The 13,854-nt window shown below is 41.4% G+C and overlaps 1 protein-coding gene across 1 annotated transcript in view; it reads left to right on the forward strand.

Moving 5' to 3' along the window:
- The first annotated feature begins 4,835 nt into the window (after nt 1–4,835).
- COL25A1 (collagen type XXV alpha 1 chain) overlaps nt 4,836–13,854 on the forward strand; it is a 465,859-nt gene continuing 456,840 nt past the window's right edge. The window contains exons 1-2 of the mRNA XM_073804997.1: nt 4,836–5,370; nt 6,450–6,519. Of these exons, the coding sequence (XP_073661098.1) occupies nt 5,074–5,370; nt 6,450–6,519 (367 nt within the window). The 5' untranslated portion in view covers nt 4,836–5,073. The remainder of the gene's footprint in view (nt 5,371–6,449; nt 6,520–13,854) is intronic.

Genomic DNA, 13,854 nt, shown 5'->3' on the forward strand with positions numbered 1-13,854 from the left:
CTGTCTCAATAGAGGGCATCCTAATTTCACATGAGATGGGAGAAGGCGTATCTTTCCAATTCTTTCCCAGTGGGCATGTCAGTAAAATAGGAATGCGTAAACATTGGAGAGACAGAGATTGTTATTGCGGGGCCTGCCAGGCATTATGGTGTTTTTCAATACCACTTAGGATGCTGTAGCAGATGAAGACTGATTTTCTTGTGACTGATTCTGTTAGTTTTCTACTGCTATTGTAACAGATTACCACAAACTGAGTGAATTAAACAACACAAACTTATTAATTATAGTTCTGATGATAAAAAGCCCTCAAATAAAAGAACTGGCGAAGCTGCGTTCCTTCTGGATGCTCTAGGGGAGAATTTGTTCCTTAACTTCTTCAGCTTCTAGAAACTGCCCATAGTCTTTGGCTTCCAAGTTCAAAGCTAGTATTCACATCACTCTGACCTTTGCTTCTGGTGTCATACCTCCGCCTACTCTGAAACCCTGCCTTCCTCTTACAAGTGTCACCGAAAGTGGGGTCCGGCTGCTCGCCGCTCAACAGCCAATAAAGAGGCCAGGTTGGTGGGAAAGAAAGTTTGCTTTATTTTGGGTGCCGGCATCCAGAGGGTGGGGAGGGCAGATGCCTGTCCAAATGCTGACTCTCCCCCTCCTACAACCAGTGGGCGAGAGCTTTTATAGGCAGAGGGAGGGGGCGACATGTAGAAACAGTACAGTCAGCTCTGACAGTCATCTTGAATTTGGTCATCAGTGGTCTGACGAGCGTCATCTTGATTGTGGTAGGTGCAGTTGATCTTCAGTTCCAGGGTTGGTTTCTGTTTCTTTGAGGCCAATTCTCGGAATCGTGGCAGCTTGTGTCATGGCTACAGGCTGGTCATCAGGTAGTTAACTTCTTCCACCTGGTGGGGATTTCAGTATCTACAAGACAGCTCACAGGATATGGCTCAGAATATTATCTACAGCCCTTGAGGAGGAGCTAAAGGTCCTTGACCATGCTTCATGACTAAACTATTATTTTTTGATCTCCTTTGACTGTTTTCCCCTGTTTCTGCATTTTCTCACTTCTCTGATTAAAATTATTCTTTGGCTAAAGTTTCTCCACAGACAAAAGGCAGGCAGAGGACATGGTGGTGGTGGGGGCAAGGACCATAGGGTCCTGCTCTGAAATCCTGCCTCCCTTTACATTGGGCCCACCTACATAATCAAAGAAAATCTTCCCATCTCAAGATACATAACTTAATGACCTCTGCAAATCCATTTTGTCAAGTAAGGTAACATTCCCCATTAGAGGTTTTGGGGATTAGGATATGGACATCTTTGGGAGTCCATTATTCTTCCAGTCACATACCTGTTCTACAACCAGCTGCCTGCCTTTTACTCCTATTGATATCATTGATATCATCCAATTGATAAACTGGAGTCAGCTAGACTCTACCATTTTTCGTGCTATTTTTACTTTTTTGAATCCTTCTCCACATAGGAACCAAAACAACTGTGCTCTGATGAATCTACAGAACAACATGGGTTCAAATGCCCAGAGCTTTCTTGATCCACACATTCTCTGTGCTTGATGCAGAGAATCTACCAGGTTTGAAATCCTAGCGCTAATGACTGGCACATTTCTGGGGTATTGTGCCCACCTAAGAAAGTAAAACTTATCCTCTGGACAAAGATCCCAAATCCATAAAATTCGAACTCTATCTTTCCACTAAGATCTGGCAGTTCTGAGAGCCTGCAAGAGTTGTTAATGTACCTTCTCATGGCCAATTTCCACAAAGTATGATATAAGAACATTGCATCATCCAAATTAAACATGTGACCCACTGTCAGCATCAGTCAGCACAGAAAGTGGCCTTTCTATTGAAATTTTAAGAGAATGATGCCTTGCCCCAAAGAAAAGTTCTTCATACTCTTTGTCTCTCTGCTTTCATTAGAGAAACTGGCATGAAGAGTGTAAGGGGAAAGATGAGCGAAGAGGTAGGTGAAATGACAGACACCAGGTGGTGACTTGTAAGACATCATTTCCACCCTCAGGACAATATAAAGTACTGAAGGAATTTAGGTAGATGGGGAGGGGAGGATACAGGAGAAGTCAAAGGTTGTTTACTCGGTATTTTGGCTTGGGGATGCCGGATTAACAGTGGCTCCATTTACTGAAATGGAAAATAAACGAGGAAGAATAGAATTTGGAGGTAAGATGCCGGTCAAGTTGGAATTGCTTACAGGACATCCAAGTGGAAATGGTTATATGGCTCAGGAGAGAGGTTTGGGCTTGTAATATGGGTTTATGACTCACCAGTATAAGGACAGTAACTGACAGCGCTACTGGAGATAGTGTACAGCAGTGGTCCCCAACCTTTTTGGCACCAGGGACTGGTTTCCTGGAAGACAATTTTTCCACAGACCGGGGGTGGGGGGGTGGGTGGGGTGGGTGGTGGGTGGGCGGGGGTAGGGATGGTTTCGGGATGATTCAAGCTCATTACATTTATTGTGCACTTTATTTCTATTATTATTACATCAGCTCCACCTCAGATCATCAGGCGTTAGATCCCGGTGGGGGTTGGGGGCCCTGGAAGAGAAAATGGCGTTAAGATAGAGTCCCGAGGAACACCAACATCTAGAGGATAGGCAGAGGAAAAGCCTGCAAAGAAGACTAAGAAATGGTTAGCGAGGTAATTGAAAAATCTGAAAGAGTTGACATGTTAAAAAATTTGTACCCACACCTTGGGTGCTATTATTGGAAACACATTTAATCACAATTAAATGTGACTTGAAAATTGTTTCTTTACATATAAGATGGGGCCAGTAATTCCTTACTTGCATCACAGGATTATGAGGTTCAAATGAAAAAGTGTATTTGAAAATATTTTGTAAAGTGTTAACTCCAGTGGTCTCAAACTTTAGCGTGCCTCAAAATCATTAGGCGGATGTGTTAAAATACAGATTGCTGTGTTTCTGATTCATTAGTAATAGTAGTAGTTTCTGAGTCAGTAGATGTTGGGTGGGGTCCTAGAATCTGAATTTTGCATAAATTCTCAGAAGATATGGATCTTGCCGATCTGGGGCCCCTCTTTGAGAACTACTGTGTAATACAAGTGTACGGAATTAGGCTTCTGATTTTATAGCAAAATTCACTGTTTTCCTCTGATTTGTGTCTGTTTCATCCCCTAATGTTTTCAAGCTTGTATCCTCCATCAACAACGTTGTTCAAACATCCTTACCCTGCTTCATACCTAGCAATACCCGTTTGCATTTATGAAAGATCAGTTTAGTGTAGTATTTTGTTGGTTTACAGTAGTGAGCAGCAACCTGAGGTTAACTTGATTAAGAAGGATATGAAAAATATACGATATTTCTCATGAGGAGAAGGAGACAAGGAGGAACTTTTTGGAGTAAGAAGCGGGATTTTTTTTTTTTTTCTTCAAAGTCAATTAGAGGTAGAATGCTACTTGTTACCTACTTTCAAAAATCCCTTTAGAGAACTTGTAATTTGATCCAGAGGGAGCAGCATGAGGAGAGTCAGGTAAGAGGAAAAACTGACATCATTCTTCAGTTCTTTCCGAAATCCTGAGAAACGTGTGTACCTTAACACTCCCTTCTTCAATCCCACAAAACAGGGAATCAGGAAAATGCATCAGCACCCGCGTACGGACTAGTAACACAGGGCGGGAAGGAGTCACAGCCCCGTCAAGACAGAAGGATACTGGGGGAGGGGAGAGAAAACTTCCCCTAGTCGGAGACCGCAGCGCGGCCGTGGGAAGATAAGTGAAGTGGGGAAATGTATTAATACTTCAGGCGTCAGCCAGACACTTGGCCTCTGGGCATGTGGGAAGGTGAGGGAGGAGGGAAGAAGGCTGCACCAGAACGGGAGCGCTAGAGCTCCCGCCGTTGATTTAGAGGGAAGACCTAGAGCGCTAGAGCTTTCTGCTTCCCCTCTTTCCTCCTGGAGGCCATTTCTCCATATTTAACCGGGATAAAGAAGGGGCGCGGAGCCGAGTCAGAAAAAGCCAGAGTTGCCTCCTCCCCCCATAGCAGACCTCTCTTCGGCCCCCGGCCTAGGCGGGAGAACTGGCCTTAGGCGAAGCTGAAGTAACTCCGTAGAGGGGGGAGGGGTCGCCAAGCTCCTCTCCAATCGCCGTGGCCGCTCCAGCTATTTGCATATATTATGGGGGCTCAGCTCCCAACCGAGCTCCCCGCCCGCCCCTCGGGGGTTCTCCCCCGCCCCGCCCGCGGGCTGGGCGAAGGTGAATACATTATGCTAATGAGGCGGGCTTCTGCTCGGGCTTGGGAAGGGGGCGCACTGCAGTAGAAGCCGCGGGCTGGAGGCCCCGCGCCGGGAGGGGGTCGGGGGAGGGACGCCGCTGTCGGAGCGCGCGCGCACTTACACGCTCACACACACACTCACACACGAGCATCCCGAAGGGTATTTAAGGCTCGCAAACGCGAGGCTGCGGAGATACTTCGGGCAGCCGCGACTTCGGCCTCGCGACTCGCATTTTCTCCTTGGGGATTTCGTTTTCCTCTCTCCTCTCCCCCTTGGCCACCCCTTTTGCACTGCACTCTCGTGGTCTCTCTCAGCCCTTTCACCTGGAACTGAATCCAGGTGGGAAGCAGGTCGGCGTGAGGAAAGACACCGAATAGGTAGAAATAAGGCAAACTAACAGAGGCGCAACAGGTCCGGTGCTCTGCGGCGAGGGCGAGCGGCGGCCCCTCGCAGCGCCTTGGCCGCTGTCTCTTGGACCCCGCGCGGCCGCTCTCCTCAGAGGAGGACCCCGTCCTTTGAGGGGCCAGGAGGGACACCCGGGTGGGTTTCATTCCGGATTTTAGCTTATTGCCACCAGTCCCCGGACTGAGGGTGCTTTTCACTCGCAGCTGGGAGGGGAGAAGAAAGCGGAGGATGGTCCACGTCTGCGGGTCTCGGCGCTGATCCATCGCCGCGCCCCGGCTCCGACTCCGCCAACTAGTTGTGCAGCCACCGGGACTGAACTTTGGAGGAAACGTCCTTTTTCTTTCTTTTACGATTATTGGAGGTGGTAGAGGGTGGGAGGCGAAGCCGAGACAGCCGACCCCGCCACGATGCTGGTGAAGAAGCAAGCAGGGAAAGGAGGGGGGCGGGAGCCGGGCTCCGAGGACCGGAGCCCAGCCGGGCAGCGTTGTGCCCGGACCGTGTCCCCGTGCGCCGCCCTGGCCGCCCTCCTGTCAGTAGTGGCCGTGATATCTTGTCTGTACCTGGGGGTGAAAACCAACGACCTCCAGGCGAGGATCGCCGCCCTCGAATCCGCCAAAGGAGACCCTTCCATCCGTCTGCTGCCTGATTGTCTGGATCAGCTCAAAGCAATGGTGCAAGAGAAAGTGGAGCGACTTCTGGCTCAGGTGTGAAAGACTGGGGTGTTTTGCACGTGGATAACATCTTGCACAGGCGTGATTCTGTGTACATGACCAGCCTCTGCCTTACTGTATGCAGACGTGGTATGGCTGTGTGTACACATATATGCTAGGCCACCATCTCTGCTCACTGTAGCATATATTTGTATATGCACACACTTTGATATCACCCTCTCTGTCTCTATCACCTTCCCTTACTCTTCTTAATGTTTGCATGCTAAACATATATGGAGGTCTAAAGGGGGGAAGGGTGGCCAGAAGGGCAGGGTGGCATTTCAGCTCTTTTTAGTTTCTGGAGTTGCATGTGGATCTTTTCCAATGTTGTGGAGAATATTCCTTGCAGAGATAACATCTGTTATATCCTTTTTAAGGTATAAGAAGGTTAGGACCATAGGTGTTATTAATATGCAGAAGGGAATCACTCTTAAAAGTGAAATAATTCTACATATGATTTTAGATCAATTATTTCACACATTGAATGTTTTCATATTAAATGTTTAAAAAGAAAAAAAAATAGTAGCTTGATTTTTTGGTAAAGGATGCAGTGCCATGGGTGTTTGTGAATGCAGAGCCATTGGAGTTGAGAGTTGAAAGGAATCTGTGTTAGGTTTATCAAAACCAGGGGTGTTTTAACTACAGTTAGGGGGTTTTCTGGAACTTGCTCTTCCAACGGAGAGGCTGTTTGGCCGTAGTGGCAGGACAACATGATAAGCAGTTGACCTTTATGTGTAAAATACTGGTTGTTTTAAAACCCCTAGCTTACCTAGAACTGCAACATGTTAATGCTGGTTTTTTGCACTGACTGAATATGCCTGAGCTGAGAGAGAGGGTGATGGTAGTTGAAGAATGGAGAAAGATGTTACACAAATCCAACAGTCTTGATACCATGTGAATGGTCATTTTCTTTTTTTAGGACTTGGGTACTGTTACCTTTTGACTAAAGTCCAAGTACATATGTAAACGTTAGTTATGCAGGCTGGTAAATCAGGCATAGGGCCAGAGTTCCTAAAGAATCCATTTTTCTACAATACTACTGATGATTGTTAATACCTCTTCTTTTCCTACAGAAATCCTATGAACATATGGCTAAAATAAGAATCGCAAGAGAAGCACCTTCAGAGTGCAACTGCCCAGCAGGTAAAATGGAACTTATTTCACAAAGTTTCCTCCATAGCAGAGCATTTTAAAACAAAGGTCCTGTGTCTGTCAAGTCTACCTGTAATAATAGTAAAGAAAGAATGCAGACTCAACTTACTTTAATAAAATCAACATGTCTGGGTAAAAGGATGGCAAATAAAGCCCAGATATTATTTTAAGCAGCATACCAAGGTCTGTTAAGGGAAAGCAAAGAAGGTAGAGATAATCACCAAAGAAAATACAGGCAAGATGATGTCCAAAGACAGAGTTCTTAGATTCAAAGATGGAAAATTATTCTTTAGTTTTATTCAATTTTAATATCTATGGTGAAAAGGACTGCAGAACACGTTAGATTTGAATTCCTTAGTGGCTAATGTTGCATTAGTACAGGTTTCTGTTTGACAAACGATTATGTTAGTAGACCTTGCCTGCTTTTATTTTCTATCAGAAAGGTTCTCTCGCCTATCCTATAGGAATGAGGACTGAAAGGAAATTAGTTCTTTATCTTGAGCTGTTCATTACAAACTATTGCATTCTCAGTGACTTCTCAGAAAAGGTTCTTATATTTTTACCATTTTTCTGTGTGGCTTTAGGGAACTATATTAATTTAATGACAGCATATTAGTAGAAGGATGAAGAAGAGAGACATTGATGAATAAAACCCCCTGGGTAATCATTCAGTCTTCCTTCACAGACCTCTGAGGCTTGGTAGTCAGTCATCTGTAGACCTAAAATTTAGAAGCCCTTGGAATATATCCATTGGAAAATATCTAGTGGATTCAACTGATGGAAGTTGTGAAAAACTTCCATGAGTCTTGAGATTTTTGTTTCAGATAAATGGTGTTAATGTATTTATGAACATTTTAGTTTCTTTGATCATCATGTATAGAAAAGCGAGTCTCTTACATTGTTTTTCATGTTTAGGAACATGATACTTAGATACTTACACTGTATGGAAAGGCTAGTTCCTGAATTTTTTTCACATTCTGAGGTTTTTTTGCCTCATGTTAATTTGTTTTGACACAGCTAAACCAGGCACAATGTTTAGAAATTTCAAATGTCAACTCCTGATTGAACATCATAAAATTTTTACTATTTATGTTCTGCTATATTGTTGACCATAATGGAGCTGTATTTTTTAAAACTGAAGCCCTTTCAATTGAGAAGACATATACATTAGGTAACAGGAAAACAAAGAGTTAATGTTTTACATTGTAGATTTCATTCTTAGTTGTTTTAAGTTGGGAAAGACCTCAGAAGTCAGAAATTCAAAGAAGGCACTTTTCTAGTGCAGGAATTAACTCATAACAACCTCACCGGCCTGTAGGGATTATTTAAATTCCCAAGACAGTTGGTACAGGACTTCACTGATCATACCACTCAGAATCCAGTGTTTTCTGTATACAGTACTCTTGCTAGCTGTGTGAAAAATAACTGGTATTTAATTAATTGGATTCTTAGTGAACTTGGTAAAAAGTAGAAAAGTAACAACCACAGCACTGAGGGTTTTTTCTGGGTATTTTAACTGCTTCATGATGTCTGATGTAAGCTGGTGGTTGAGGTCTAATCTGTAATCTGGAAGAAAGCCATTACATTTACAGTTCACCTTATATTATCTTGGAAGATCATTTTGAACCATTTTTCTTCTTAACATTAATTTAACAATAAATGGTGATTTCACCATGGTAACAAATAAATAAATAATACATGGTGATTTCCTTGGCGTTTTTGTTGGCTCTCCCTAATGGCTGCTTTACTTTCTTGCCACCACTAGAGCTCCACATTACACCAGTTTTCACCAGGTTACTTGAGAGGTAAACTTTTGAAGGTGCATATTCCAACACACAGAATTAAACGGGTTTCTTGCTGACAAATCACTGTTACAGAAACACTCTCTTCTGCTTGTGGAATAATTAGACATCATCAAAATAAAGGCATTATGTTGAAAATAGTATCCTGGGGAAAACCAGCTATTTTGAATTATGGTCAGTGAGGTATTGTTTTAGGGGATGAATGGGCTGGCCAAGAGGATTAGAAAGTAGATACAGTACTTCCCACCTGGTTTGGCTTTTACCTTCCTTTACAGTGACTAAGAGTTGTTACCCAGACATCTGTTCATAGGGCAGAGTGAGACAAGTCTGTGACCTCAGCTCAGTTCCTGTGGACAGATGCCCACCCCTTGAAGTTAACACTCTTGTTGACAGTCTCCGTCTCAGAGCCAAGGACTGATAGCAAAGGACTAATGCTGTGTTGTTTACGTTCACTTTTGATAGAATTCAGTCCCAGTGAAGTTTATCCAGGTAGGCTACAAGAAATTATAGAATTGAAAGCTTTTTTTTTTTTTTTTTTAGCACAAGAAGGAACTTTTGTGGGAGAGGCATGAGAAAGACTGTTACCGAATGGTTTTTCATTGAATGGTTTTTCATTGAATGGTTTTTCATTGAATGGTTTTTCATTGAATGGTTTTTCAAGCATTCTCTCATTTAATCTTCACAACAACCCTGAGAGTTAAGTATTAGTGATCTCATTTTGCAGATGGAGAAGCTAAACTCAGAGAAAGTGACTAACTTAACATAGTAAAGGCAAGGTCAGGATTCATGCCCACATCTGACAGAATCAAAACCCAAAGTCTAATGAGGAATTGAGAATGAGTATAGGTTTTGGAGCTGGACAGTTCTGGATTGGAATCTTGCTACCTTCCTCCTAGGTTGATAATTTACCTTAAGTCTGGTGTATTATTGGCCAGTCATTAGATGACAGCAGTTACTATTCTTTTTAATATATTGTGTGTTACTTGACTCTAATGTGTCCATGGGGACATATGATATAGGTGGGAAAACTGAGGCCTGAAGATGTATAACTTGCTCAAAGCCTCATGACTAGTTAATGGCAGCTTTTGGACTAGAACACCATATGCTTAATTAAACAAATATATCTGTAGATCATTCATTATTCAGATAATCAAATGAGTCAGTATCTCTTGGTGCTATATCAGTGAAGATATCGTATTAGTCTACTAAATTATTTTTACCAAAATTATAGGAAAAACTTTTGACCTTGAGGTAAGCCATGATTGAAGTAGGTAGAACCTGGGCTTAAAAGAGTATGGGGATAAAGAATGTACTTACAGTCTTCGTACCACATGTTTACAAAAAGAAGCACTTTATCTGACTCATTTTCACACTTATTTTTTAACAGCTTTATTGAAATATATTTTATAATATTTAAGTGTATGACTTAAAGATTAAAAAAAAATTATGGAGCTGGGCAGCCATCACCACAGTCCAATTTTAGATCACTTCATCATTCTCCAAAATTCACATTTACTTTTTTCATGTGCTCAGGAGAAGCTCTATTTCTTGAACATTTGCTTTAAAGAAATCTTGAAATAAAAATTTAAAAACCGTACAAATTAGAGTTCTGTTTAGCAGCATATTTGATTTAACAGTAGCTGAACCATGGAAATTCAGCTGTCATCTGTGGCTTGGCCTCTGTAAAACTTGACCTTCATAGGAGAGAATAAATCGGCTCTTTCCTGTGGCTGTACAATTCCATTCGGGGTTCTGTTCTTAGAGTCCTACATAAAGTATGTACAAATCAGGCATATTTATGGGAAGGTTTTAAGTTCCAACTGTTAAAGAACACTGGGAACCAGGCAGCCAACCAAAAGATGTTTCGATCACAAAGGTTTCTGTACCTTACTCATTAGTTGTGTTGCCTGCCCAGGGTGTTAGATGAAAGAACCTCTGGGACATAATGGACAGAGAACGTGAGTGGCCAATAAAGAATCCAGTGTTCTAGTCTGGATGACCGATAGTGGGCTTTCTTCCATGACAACATTTCTGGAGGAGCAATCAGGATCTGCCAGTAGGACTGCTTTAATGATAGACTCTGCTATATTCAGATAAAGAACGTTTCCTGATCAAGGGATTGCTTTAGTGTCATTGGGGTCATGGAATATAGATCTGTAAATTAGTTCAACAAAAAATTCTGAAGATATTATGTCTGACAAATGAGAGAAATTTGGGGGAATCCTAAAGAGTATATTTAGGCTATTCTTAAATCTTATTTTTGAATGAGATATATTGATTTTCTCTCATACCAAATAAAATTTTGATAAAAATATAGCAAAAAAAAAAAAAAAAAAGAATCCAGAGTTCTAACCCTGGCTTTACCATTAACATGTTGTACAATCTTGGGGAAATCACTTCCAAGAATGACTTACAGACTCTGTTTTCATATCTCTGTTTTCATAATAGGAGTGTTGGACTAGAGTGATTTTGAAGGGCATTTGTCAATTCTCCAGTTATGAAGAGACTGTGTGTGCTAAATATATAGATACAGGAAAAATGCTGATGAACAAGGCAGACTTGGTATCTGCCCTCATGGCGCTTACATTTCAATGAGGATGACAGGCATTTAAAAATGACATGAATTTACAGCCATGACAAGTACAACCAAGAAAAAGTACAGTGTGCTTTGGAGCACATGACCAAAGTTTCTTCCGTACTGTTAATACTATGGATTTTTTTTTTTCTTTTCATTGGGGGTGGGATGGGAAAGAGAAATTCACAGTAGGAGAAAATCATAATATGAGAAAATCTGGCTTCTGATTACACATAAGAGCTCTAGCAATGGATAAAAAGCTGGTTTGCATAACCTCACCTGGCTTTTGGCTCTCCAAGAATTTATGGCCAGATGAAGGTGCACTGATAGCTGGTTTACGCTGATAGCCAACTGAAACAGAAAGTGGCTTTAATATATAAAAGGTTGTGATCTGTTTGTCTACATTTCTCCTGAAAGCAGTGAGATTTGGGCTGAATAAGAGTTGAAACTTCCTGCCTGGTGGTACTGAACAGTTCCACTGGACCTGGCTCCTCTATCTTCACAGATAATGATGAAATAATGTAACACGTCTAGTCATCTACTCAGAGAGTTTAGCTAGAAATAAAAAAGATATATTCCATAATTTCCGAGGTTCTTCCGTGTCCTCCAAGTCTATGAAAATGGTTGGATACAAAGTAAGATTAAATGTAGGCAAGTAGAAGTACCTCCGATTCACAAATATGAGTGATACAGCCTCTGGTGACTGCTTTTGTGGCATCGTCTCAATTTGGGGAGGAAATAAAGGTTAACTGTAGCTTTAAGGTTGTGCACCCTTTCCCATCATATGAGAAGACCTTTAAATTACCTTGCTAACATAAATCTACTTTATCATATAAAACTGAATTTCCTACTAGCATGGTTTTTCACTCATGCTGTACATTTTTCTTAACCGGCTACGAGATGAATGGAAAGAGTGCATCAAGTAAGGACATAATAATGTATAGATTTTCAATTATGTAAGGTTAAGAATAGTCAGAAACGGATTTGTAGAAAGAAAGCAAATTAAAATGCCATAAATGTTAAAATGCCATAAATAACAGGCATTCCCTTCCTCTCCTAAGGCCAAACAATACAATGTGACATCTGAGTGCCTTAAAGTCTTCATGTTAAATGGTTTCAGTCCTAATGGGTACAGCAGTTTGGGTGTAACATTTTTAGTTGGTCAGTAGTGACAGCTGGCAAAATGCCTCGGTCACCTGAAGGACCGAGGTCAAATTGCCTCTTGAAGCGGTGTTCTTGTTTCTTAGTAGCTTCTCCTCTGTTTCTCTTGTCTAAAAGTCATTAAGAAGCAAATCCTTCAAATATTCTTTTCTCTTTCTTACTTTAGCAATTCTGTTTTTCCATGAGCCGGGAATTATTTAAGAGAAGGATATGCATTCTGCATAAGTGTTAGTTCTTTCTAGCTCACTTGAAGAATGTGTAGGTACAAATAACCTCTCAGGATCTTAATAACCCGTAGTGCTTCTGATTGGTTTGTAACTATGTAAAGTCAACTACGTGGCGTTTTAAAAAACAGTATTTGAATGTCAAGATTAGGTCTAGGAATGAAGGAGGAGGGCATCCTCTCATCGACAAGATTAGGTGAATGGAGAGCTGGTGGGGAAACGTGTCAGAATCTGGACCGTTTTACAGTTCAGGGAGGCATTGTCTGCTGCGGGGGGGAACCTCACTAGACACTCATCAAAATGACATCAATCTATGTTATCCTGAGTGGAAACCATCCAAAACCTATTATGAAAAAGTGTTTTTATTCCATCCTTCCACATTATAGATGCTACTTGGTGGTTTGTTGGAAGCTGAGAATGGGAAAACAATGTATGTGTCAGTCTGGGCTGCAGGCAATAGCCCAGTATGTGACTGCTAAACACAGAAGCATCCCCACCCTCCCTGTTGGCCAATATGGGTGAAGTTCCACACAGTGGTTTAATGCACCATGATATTTAACACTTATCTTTTTAGAATTTGTGTTAAAAATGACTGTGGCACACCTGCATACTGAATTCTTAGACATGCGTAGTTAGTTTCATTTGGGATGTGTTTAGCAACGTTGCAATTAAAAAATGTTTTATGGTCAACTTTTAAAAAGGAAGAGATGCAGAAGAGTGGGAAGCAGAAGTAAGTGGAAACCACTTACAAATTAAAATTGAGCACTTTTCATTGGTATCATATATTCCTTCACCAGAGTATTCTATGCCCTTTAAATGATAGAATTCCTTGAAGAAATGCCACCAGATGGCAGGCACCTTCCTTTCGTGACCACAAGGAGGGAGAACTGAGCTGAATAGTGGGACTTCCTCTGTTCTGTCAGCTCCTTCTCACTTAAATTCCTAGCAGACTTCTGTTTGCTATGGAAAAGTTTAATGGAAGGAGCAAGTAATTTCTTCCATCTATATTTGAAGACTAGACTGTCCTATCAGCTTTAAGATATTTAGAATAACCTAGTAAATTTCACATTTGTATTAGTCAAAACGTTCAGTTGTTTAGTAGATAAATTCACATATATGAACTTGAGACTCGTATTCCAGTAGCTAGAATAAATGAACTAAATGTAATTGAATTTACCAGTTGGAGATTTTGTGCTTATATTTTGTAATTTCTCAGAATCAAGAATCATTTGGAATCACTATCGTGATTTTGACGTCACTTCATCTGGAGTCTCATTTCAGCTTCAGTCACCACATAATGTGATAGTTGGGATGCGTTCTTTATTTTTCTCCTACTGTGTCCCTTCGTCTGATCACTTCGTCTGACTTGCCAGGAATGCCAAAAACTGTCTGTTTATTTGTATATTCATAATTTAGATTTCAGGAGCTCTAGGCTTCTGAATTATGTACACAGAGTTTTTATTCTTATATTTTACATGTAGTCAGCACATATTTAAATACATTTTAGGCTAAGTGGCTGAGTAAATTGGATGAATCGTAGGCAACGCTAGCTTGTGCATTATGG

This window comes from Tursiops truncatus, chromosome 5, assembly GCF_011762595.2.
Source record: "Tursiops truncatus isolate mTurTru1 chromosome 5, mTurTru1.mat.Y, whole genome shotgun sequence".
Classification (NCBI taxonomy): domain Eukaryota; kingdom Metazoa; phylum Chordata; class Mammalia; order Artiodactyla; family Delphinidae; genus Tursiops; species Tursiops truncatus.